General features: G+C 28.2%; 2 protein-coding genes across 2 annotated transcripts; one reads left to right on the top strand and one right to left on the bottom strand.

Moving 5' to 3' along the window:
* The first annotated feature begins 2,092 nt into the window (after positions 1 to 2,092).
* On the top strand, positions 2,093 to 3,172 carry LOC135950274 (heat shock factor-binding protein 1). The gene is made up of 2 exons (XM_065499815.1): positions 2,093 to 2,275; positions 2,673 to 3,172. Exons 1-2 carry the CDS (start codon positions 2,177 to 2,179, stop codon positions 2,826 to 2,828), a joined length of 255 nt encoding a protein of 84 aa, XP_065355887.1. The 5' UTR covers positions 2,093 to 2,176; the 3' UTR covers positions 2,829 to 3,172.
* Positions 3,173 to 4,392: 1,220 nt separating this feature from the next.
* Positions 4,393 to 7,401, bottom strand: Fam92 (CBY1 interacting BAR domain containing protein Fam92). The gene is made up of 5 exons (XM_065501389.1): positions 7,222 to 7,401; positions 6,819 to 6,978; positions 6,612 to 6,752; positions 5,135 to 5,605; positions 4,393 to 4,999 (listed from the first exon to the last, which is right to left on the bottom strand). Exons 1-5 carry the CDS (start codon positions 7,359 to 7,361, stop codon positions 4,790 to 4,792), a joined length of 1,122 nt encoding a protein of 373 aa, XP_065357461.1. The 5' UTR covers positions 7,362 to 7,401; the 3' UTR covers positions 4,393 to 4,789.
* Positions 7,402 to 10,495: the final 3,094 nt, after the last annotated feature.

The following is a 10,495-nucleotide window of genomic DNA, read 5'->3' as shown; positions in this document are numbered from 1 at the left end:
ACGAAATTCAGTAAACCACTTTTTTACCATTTAAATTGGTGGTGCAGAGTTTCCATAGTATTTATCAAGCTTAGCCTTGGTTTGAGCACACGAAATTAAATTTCTTCCATTATCTACTCAATACTCGCGGTAGTTTGTACACGCGGGTAATTTAAAAACTCACGGTCTTATTGGTCCATCCTCGTATATGTAATTTTATGGGTACTTATTTTATTTTATAGGACTTTAAACAAGGATAATTTATACTTTAAATGCTATTACCATTTATGGATTATGGAGGTTTTTTCTCAGCTGTTTAAAGAATTGCCAATCAATCGAATGCTCTAGAACGTAGTCAACATAAGATTATTAGTATATTCTTCATACTTGGCTCAAACATAAACAACTATTTCTTAAACTTTTTTACCTTAGTTAGACAGCCTAAAATAACAAACCATATATGTTTAACATCATAAACAAAAGCCTTGTAAACTAGTGTTATTTACAAAATAAATATGTCATTCCCACGACAGCCGGTTCTACGCACCGGAATGACCCGAGTACATTCGCCAAGGGCTGTCAACTCAGCAAATACTGCTGCTACAACAACAACAACAAAATACGCAAATACAAAAGTGTTTTTCCTACTCTGGTAACACTGACTTTAGTACATACACATTAGCAGTAGCACGAAGTACACAATGGTTGTTGGCTGTGGTTATCGCTATTATTTTGTTCAAAAACCATACAGACACCGGGTGATTTAAATTTAATTATTTTCGTCATGTTAACAATGCATAACACTAAAATAAACGTATGTATGTTTAACCTTATGTCTCCACGTAGCAATATTTATTGACGCAATTGTCAAATTTGATTCCGTCCATAAAATTTGCTATGTGTAGACGGCGAATTGTCATCCATTGAGCAATGTTTGATCTACTGATTGCTTGAGCAATTATTGCTAAGCAGTCAGCTTAGTTGTCATTAATGCCAAATTTCTACATTCTATGGAGAAAATCCTTTAACCAAAATATAAGCAAAATACAACCTCTGTTTTTCATACAACTTCTTACGTTGAAAATTTTGTATTTGTGACAAAGAAATATTACGTTTTCCCCACCATATGTCAATAATAAATGTTTGTAATAATATGGTTGACAAGTTAAAAAATTATCATGTATAGTCTCCATTTATTAGTATTATTGCTTCGTTGTAATAAAATTGTTAGTGCTTTTGCTCAGACAACTTTTTTTTTTGACAACAAACGTCATTAATTGTTACGATAAATATTTGTCAAGTATGTATAGACAGGGGGATAAAGCAATCAGCTATCGCGGTGCTATTGTTCTGCCAACGTTTTTGCTTATGCTTAGCAATAACAATTGCTACGTGGGGAATTATGGTTAAACAATTTTGTTATAACATGGTGTTACATTGCACTATGTGCTCATTTTCAGTTTTTGTTGCAAAAAATCAAACTTTTATCTTTTGCTTTATGAAAAAATAATTTAACAGTTCAATTCCTAATACTTTGAAGACATAAATGCCAAAAATATATGCCACTTGGCCACTACAGCTGTGAATGTTTACATATTTTAAATTAAATTTCCAAGCTGAAAAAAGTAAAAAAAAGGAAAAATCTTGTTTTAAAATCAGTTTCAGAAGAATTTTGTGTGGAAAGAACATTATTTTGTAAAAATTGATTGTTCGAACAATCGACTGATAGAACCCTAGATAGAATTACAGTTCCTAACACTCTGATCAGCTTTAAACCAATCTTATACTGTATTTATTAACTATAAATAGTTATGTTCATTATTTGTCATTTTAAAATACATTAATTTATTTGTATTATTAAACAAATATCCGTTACTCTTGGCAACACACACTTAAATAAACAATTTAATACCTAATGAGTTACCCTGTCAACAAAGCATTTTCCTTTGTGCCCAAAAATAACAACCCTGTGGGTTGTTATGCCCTCTCACCAGCTGTCAGAATCAATTTTACTCTCATTGTGTCTGGACGTGTGTATTTTGTTGTTGTGTGCATAAAATATTAAAAGACAAAAAGCGAAAAAATATATAAATTTTTGTTATTGGCAAAAATTACCAGATAAATAAATATTGAAATAACAAAATAAATTTTGTACTTTTATAATTAAAAACAAAATAAACTAACAGCTGCAAACAAAATGACTGACATGAAAAATGAGATGGACAGCGATTTGGATCAAAACTATTCGCTGAACAGCAATGCAGACCCCAAGAATATGCAGGAATTGACAATTTATGTGAGTTGCAATTGAATTTATTTGTTTTTATTAAGTTATTTATGGTAATAATTATTTTAGTGTTGACTTAATTGGTTGTGAAAATGGTTTATGATGTTAATTTTTGTAGCGGGTAGTGGCTGGCATTGTTAGGAAATAGTATGTGGTGGTAGTGTAATTTGAGTCCAGACATTATTAATAAAGGGCGGAAACATGTTCTAATTGAGTAATGTTAATGAAGTGTTGTAGTAATATAAACATAACACTGCAAATTCTTAATATGTGGGTGCAGCATGTATACAAATTTATATATTGCATAGCAATTGATATTGAATGTTTATGGCAATAGATAAAACCTAAAATGTTTACAATTTTCTTCCTTACTGATATTGTTTTGCTTTCTTCTCCTTTTGTACAGGTACAAAGTCTGCTGCAAAATGTCCAAGATAAATTTCAAACAATGTCTGATCAAATTATAACACGCATCGATGATATGGGCAATCGAATAGATGATTTGGAGAAAAGTATTGCCGATCTAATGAATCAAGCTGGCGTTGAAGGTCCCGAAAAGTAATTGAATTTTGCAATTCCCCTACGTTGACAGTTAGAGAGGATGCTCAATTTAAATTTTAAGCTAAACATCAAAATAATATCAAAACTCTTTCTCAACACACGAATAGACAGATCTAACTAACACAGACACTACATTTTTACATTAAATACAAAACAGTCATAAATCTATCTATCCAATTCTTCCCACATTGATTGTCATTCTTTAGTTCTTTGGTCATTATTAAAGCCTTAATATTTCCTTTTTACCCTTTCTGATCTATTTCGTATTAAAGGTATTTTAATTATTAAGTAAAAACAACCCTAAGATCTTTTTTAAAATAATAAAAAAACAAAACAAATATGTAATTTACAAGAACTTTTTATTATAAAATCAAATTTTAGTTGATTTTTATTTTTTTTTTAATTATTTATAAATTGAATTTAATTATAGTAAAATAAAGGAAAGTAAGTTTTTAAGTTAAAAATTTAAAATGTTTTAAATAATAATGATAGTTGATGATCGCAATTTTTCTAAAAAGAATATTTGGTGATCGCTACTGTTTTATATAGAATAATTGATGATCGCAACTGCTCTATATGGAATAATTGATGATCGCAACTGTTCTATATGGAATAATTGATGATCACAACCTTTCTAAATAGAATAGTTGATGATCGCAACTTTTCTAAATAGAATAGTTGATGATCGCAACTTTTCTAAATAGAATAGTTGATGATCGCAACTGTTCTATATAGAATAGCTGATGATCGCAACTGTTCTATATAGAATAGCTGATGATTGCAACTGTTCTATATAGAATAGCTGATGATCGCAACTGTTGTATATAGAATAGGTGATGATCGCAACTGTTGTATATAGAATAGGTGATGATCGCAACTGTTGTATATAGAATAGGTGATGATCGCAACTGTTGTATATAGAATAGCTGATGATTGCAACTGTTCTGTATAGAATAGGTGATGATCGCAACTGCTAAATATGGAATAATTGATGATCGCAACTGTTCTATATAAAAGTTGACTATCGCAACTGATCTTATAGAATATTTGATGATCGTAACTGTTCTATATATAATAAATGAAGTCCACAGCTGTTCTTTAATAAGCCGTTCATGTCTCCAGCTGTTCTCTTTAGAGTTGATGATATCCCAAACTGTTCTATATACGGTAAATTACATCCCAATTAATTCTATATATCATGTATGTATCTTTCCTTTATTAGCCATTATTTTTGAATTTTTAATAATCTACCCTTTATTCTTGTTTATAGCAAATCAACAAAATAGATAGTTAACCTTAATTTCTAAAATTGCGAGTACAATCAATTACATTAACAGTTTTATTTTCATCTACATTTGATTTCTTCTTCGATTCAACAACTGTTACCAGGCGACGACTGCTACCCCCACTGCCACCATGAGTTGTTGTCACACCACCACCACTGCTGCCACCTTCACTATCATGGGTAGATTTGCTATCATGACGCTTGCTGGTAACTAAGCGTGGTATGCCCGTACCACTAGACCCCGATAAACGTTTGGTGGCAAACGCATTTTTGCCCTGCTTCGATGATTTCTTAAGAACCTGCACATACAAAATATTTATTGACACAATTATTTCAACTCCCCCACTATAGTTGCAAGTTAAAGTTAAAAAAGTAGATATGTTTAGCTTATAAAAGAAAAAAATAACTATCAATAACTATACTCTGGTGGAGTGAGGCAAAGGTAAAGAATTGTAATTGATATTAATTAAAGTGCTTTTTTAAAAAAACAATGTTTGTTCAATTAACTTAATGTTGTCATGCTGATGATGTTGCACCTGTTTTGCTTAAAGGTCGTTTGATGGGGGAGGATGGTGTGGGTGCATTATAGGAAACCAATTTATTTATAATTGTTGACTTGTTATGTGTAATAAATACTGACTTTTTGAAAGATGTATGGAAAAAACTGTTATATTGACTTAAGACTGCACATGCATTTGCTTTTGCAATCTTACATGTGTAGCCGCCACAGCTTTGAACGGATGCTTAACTTGAGGTTTGGCTAAGGGTTTCTTAAAATTCAATTTATTTGCCTTTAAATCAGAGGCATTATCCAAATTAGTTGCTTCGCCCACATCTTCAGCTTCGGTTACTGAGTCGTCCTCTGATTTGGAATTCTCGCTGTCATCCTGTAAAGCACAGATTACCAATTAGACTTACAATATAGCTAAAACAAAACTTGACACTACATTTTGCTAAACTCAAACTAAAACCACAGCTATATACTTTAATTAAATTTATTAAAAATTATTGTTACCACTCACCTCCTCTTCATCCTCCTCATCATCCTCTTCCTCCTCTTCTTCTTCATCATCATCGTCTTCCTCTTCATCGGTTTTATTTTCTGCCAAATTCTTGGTAGATTTACTCATTCTTCCCTTCCTTTTCAAAGGACTCAACAGTTGATCTCTATCTAAACTTTCCATAGATTGTGATCTCAAACTGGCTGCTTTTTTTGTTGTTTTCTTTTCTTGAGCTTCGGTCTTCGATTTCATTAGTTTTTGAAACTCCATAAAATCACCCCTCTCATCTATATTGCTGACATCATAGTAACTGGCCGATAAGGCTTCCAATGACTTTGTGTGATATTTCATGGAGATCAATATGAAATCCACTAAAATTGTTTTCAAATCGTTTAGTTTACGCTTCTCAAAATTGCTTATAATCTCATCGATTTCCTTGTTTGTACGATTTACTTCCATTTTGGCTTTCAGCAGCTCAGAATCGGCGGCGGACTGTAAGAGAGTTTTAAGGATGTTAATTTTTGTGTTGGATTTTAGAAGAATGATTTATAAAGTTTCCTAGAATATTCTCATTTAGTATGAAAGGTTTTTTACCCCTGGCCCCCCAAAAGTTTGGCATTGGGTTCACAAATGGAAAAAAATATATTTAAGTTTGTTCAACAATTTTACTGTGAAGCTTACTACTTTTATTTTAAGGTATTGCAACATTAAAGTACCATATGGGATCTAATATTCAGTTCTAGTTAAGTTTCTATAAATCGTAGGTTTCTATCAATCCTCGATTTCTGTCAATCTTAAATTTCTGTCAATCTTAGTTTTCTATTAATAGTAAATTTCTCTCAATCGTAGAATTCAATCTAGCGCAAATTTCTGTCAATCACAGATTTCCATCAATCACAGATGATTTTTGTAGATTTAATATAAATAGTAGACTTTTATCATGCGCAGATTTTTGTCAATCATAGATTTCTATCAATAGTTAATTTCTATCAATAGTTAATTTCTATCAATCATATATTTCTGTCAATCTTTGATATCTATCAATCAAAGATTTCTATCAATCTTAGATTTCTATTAATCATAGATTTCTGTCAATCTTTGATCTCTATCAATCATAGATTTCTGTGAATCTTCGATCTCTATCAATCATAGATTTCTATCAATCGTAAATTTCTCTCAATCGTAGATTTCAATCCAGCGCAAATTTCTGTCAATTGCAGATTTCTATCAATCACAGATTTCCATCAATCACAGATGATTTTTGTAGATTTTATATAAATAGTAGACTTTTATCATGCGCAGATTTTTGTCAATCATAGATTTCTATTTCTATAGTAGATTTCTATCAATCATAGATTTCTGTCAATCTTTGATTTCTTAGATTTCTTTCAATCAAAGATTTCTATCAATCGCAGATTTCTATCAGTCGTAGATTTCTATTGCAATTTTATTGGTAATGCATTTCATTCAAATATCACTCCTGTTATATAAAACTTACATTATTTGCAGAAAATTTCGATTTCAGTTCCAGCATTTGACGCTGCTTCAAAACCTCCTTATCACGAGCTATTACTGCTGTTCGTAAATTATCTCTAGTCGTTTTACACAGACTATCAAACTGGGCCAATTCATTGACAATCTGCAAAAGAATCAAAATGTGAATTAAATTGGGGGAACATGTTTTCTAAAATTAAATCGTGCTTACTTTTAATTCCTTGCGATGCACATTTAAATCCATATAATCGGCCAAAATGGTAACAGCATTGGTGAAATTCTTTAAACCATCACTAAAACTTTCATTGATTTCCTCATCATCCGAATAGTGTTTCAAGCATTTGGATAATTCATCATAGGAATCACGAAATCTGGAAAATAAACATTTTATTAATGCAAATTGCACATTCCTGTTTAGTTTTACAAATTATGGCCATTTTCCTATTATACTTTGGTCAAATGTCAGTAATTTGTAGAATTTTCAGAACTGTTGACTATCTGCTTATTTTATCCTGCTGACATTTAACCAACAAAATTAGTGAAGATGAAAACAGTGCTGTGACATGAAGTTTCCATAGTTTTTTATTTATGTTTCATATTTTTATTATAATTACTTGGCCAACTTCCTAGTGCAGGCAGCGAAAGTGGAACACATTTCAATTAAATGTTTTTCGGTTAAATTAATGCGTTCGTTAATAATTTTAATGCGATCATCTTTGGTATTTAGAAATGCTAATTTGCCACGACGAAACATAATTTATTTTCTATATTCTATGCTTAAATATTTATTAAATTTATTTTTAAGGCTAAAATGAAAAAAAAAAAATATTTTTCTCTTGATTTAATTACAATACAAAAAACGGTAACTATGGCAACTTTAATTGACAGTTAAAAGTAACTGTCTCTGTTATTGTAACTCTAAAGGTAAATGTCTTTGCTAGGCTAATTTAACAAACAAACTTGGTAGCACTCTTTAGTTTGTAGCATATAATTTGACATATAGAGGGCGCTTTTATATTAGTTTCCAATGCAAATGATGCATCAATTTAACGCTATGATTAATTTTGTTATTTTTTGTGTCAATTTTTTCTACACATTTGTTTTTAATTTGCATACTAATTATAATATTTTTTCTGCGAATTTTAGTATTCATATTTCTTTAAGAATTTGTTTGTAATTTTGAAAAGTATTTTTAAATATTAATAACTCATTATGTCAGTGCCTATACATAATGAGTTATTTCACATTGGCGCTTAATTTTAATAGATCATTCATCTTAATAATTGTGCTAAAAATATATGTTTCTTTTTTTTTAAATTCAGCGTCTAGCTCATACTATGTATGGAATATTAAATGTATAATATGTACTTTATTTATTCATCACTAACTGGTTTCGAAGTCACGATTTTGTAATTAAAACATTTAAGATGGCAAATCAAATATGGCGGTTAATATGTTTCAAAAATATCAGCTTAAATGTTTGATATTTATGTTCAAAGTTTTCAAGTGAGCGACATTAAAGTTTAAATCAGCAAATTTTCTGATTGTGTTTCTTATTAGAAAGTAGTAGAAATACTACATTTTTTAAAAAGAACTCAAAATTTAAAAGTTTCTATACAAAAACGTTTTAAATCAATTAAAAATAATTTTTGTGAGAATTTTTTTATGTTTAAAAATAGTAGTATTTTTAGTACTTTTTTTTAGAAAATAGTATTTTTATGAATTTTAAGGCTAAAAATTCTACAAAAATTTTAATGGAGAATTAACAACTTCATTAGATAGCTTTTTATTCAGATATTTTTAACTTTAAAAAGTAGTATTTCTACTACTTTTTTTAAATTGAACTAATTTGATTTTTAAAATAGTAATTTTTTAGTTTGAAAAAAAAACATATTTTTCAATAAATTTGCTCTGTGTACTTTTGAAAATCATTTGGAAAATGGCTTATGTTATTGTTATGGGTTTAAAAAGCTTAAAATATTATAAAGGATTTTATAGATTTTCGCTATAATGAGTCTATTTTTGGAATATATTTAGAGATGTTTACAGTTTATTTCATTCAATTATCGCTTTTCGTGATCGATTGATAGCAATTTGAAAATGTGTGAAAATAGATTTTTGAATCCAAAATTTTTTTTTTAGAAAAGTGTCTTCAATTTTTTGCATTTAAAATTTGTAAAAACTATAATTTTGTAATAAAAATGATTCTGAATGCTTGGAAACATATAAGGGGAATAAAAAATAAAAAAGATTGCAAAAAAAGTCATTGGGGTAAGCTTCCAGGACTAAAAATTTAATTTGGTATAACGGAGGAGGGACACGAAGGACCTTAATATTAATATCAGTCAATATTGATATCAATACCAACCATATGATATACTTAAAACATCTATTAACATCTCCAGTTAAAACTTGTAGCGAAAGGGTTAATTATTTAAGAAAAGTTGGTATCTAATTTTATATTTTAAAAAAGTAGTAGAAATACTACTTTTTAAAAAGAACACAAAATTTGAAAGTTAATATACAAAAACGTTTTAAATCAATTAAAAATAATTTTTGTGAGAATTTTTTTATATTTAAAATAGTAGTATTTTTAGTACTTTTTTGAAAATAGTATTATTTTTATGAATTTTAAAGTGTAAAAATTCTATAAAAACTTAAAAGGAAGTTTAACAACTTCATTACATAGATTTTTATTAAGATATTTTTAGTTTTAAAAAGTAGTATTTCTACTACTTTTTTTAGTTTGAAAAAAACACATTCTTTTCAACAAATGATTTCTGTGTATCTTTTGGAAAAGTGGCTTATATTATTTTTAGTACTTCTTTGAAAAAAGTATTTTAATGGTTTTAAAAAGCTTAAAATACTATAAGAGGTTTTATAGAGTGTTAATTATTTAAGAAAATTTGGTTTTTGGTATAAAATTTTACATTTTAAAAAAAGTAGTAGAAATACTACTTTTTTAAAAAGAACACCAAATTTGAAAGTTTATATACAAAAACGTTTTAAATCAATTAAAAATAATTTTTGTGAGTATTTTTTATATTTAAAATATGTAGTAGTATTTTAGTACTTTTTTGAAAATATTATTTTTATGAATTTTAAAGTGTAAAAATTCTATAAAAAGTTTAAATTGAGGGTTAACAACTTCATTAAATAGGGGTTTATTACGATATTTTTAACTTTAAATAAGTAGTATTTTTATTACTATTTTTGAAATGGGTCTTAGGATTTTTAAAATATTCAAATTTTCTCTGTGTACTTTGAAAATCATTTGGAAAATGCTTATGTTATTTTTATGGTTTTAAAAAGCTGAAAAAAATATAATGCTAGGTATACACGTTACGATAAGTCGTACGATAAATCGTATAAGTATGAAATTAGTAACGTGTATCATGTTGTCGTACTAACGAAGTATGAAAATCAAAAATTTTTGATTTTTGTGATATTTTTATTACTTTTCATTTTTTTCAAAGGAAATAGTACGATTTGTAGTAACGTCTATCACATAATCGTACTTCAACTCATACTACGATTAGTACGAAAAATAGTATCGTGTATACCCAGCATAAAACTATAAAAAATTTTATAGAGTGTTAATTATTTCAAAAAATTGGTTTTTGCTATCACATTTTACATTTTAAAAAAAGTAGTAGAAATACTACTTTTTTAAAAAGAACACAAAATTTGAAAGTTTATATACAAAAACGTTTTAAATCAATTAAAAATAATTTTTGTGAGAAATTTTTTATGTTAAAAATAGTAGTATTTTTAGTACTTTTTTGAAATTAGTATTTTTATGAATTTTAAAGGCTAAAAATTCTATAAAAATTTAAATGGAGGACTAATAACTTCATTACATAGGTTTTTATTAAGATATTTTTAACT

This window comes from Calliphora vicina, chromosome 2, assembly GCF_958450345.1.
Source record: "Calliphora vicina chromosome 2, idCalVici1.1, whole genome shotgun sequence".
Taxonomy (NCBI): Eukaryota; Metazoa; Arthropoda; class Insecta; order Diptera; family Calliphoridae; genus Calliphora; species Calliphora vicina.
Note: the sequence above shows the minus strand (reverse complement) of the source record. Positions and strands in the feature narration are given on the sequence as shown.

Bases quoted from the DNA above. Each gene is read 5' to 3' on its own strand.
- LOC135950274 (XM_065499815.1), top strand. From the start codon at position 2,177: ATGACTGACATGAAAAATGAGATGGACAGCGATTTGGATCAAAACTAT. The intron at 2,276-2,672 runs GTGAGTTGCAAT...CCTTTTGTACAG, and splicing joins TGCAGGAATTGACAATTTAT to GTACAAAGTCTGCTGCAAAA.
- Fam92 (XM_065501389.1), bottom strand. From the start codon at position 7,361: ATGTTTCGTCGTGGCAAATTAGCATTTCTAAATACCAAAGATGATCGC. The intron at 6,979-7,221 runs GTAATTATAATA...TTTATTTTCCAG, and splicing joins TGCACTAGGAAGTTGGCCAA to ATTTCGTGATTCCTATGATG. The intron at 5,000-5,134 runs GTGAGTGGTAAC...TGTGCTTTACAG, and splicing joins ATGAGGAGGATGAAGAGGAG to GATGACAGCGAGAATTCCAA.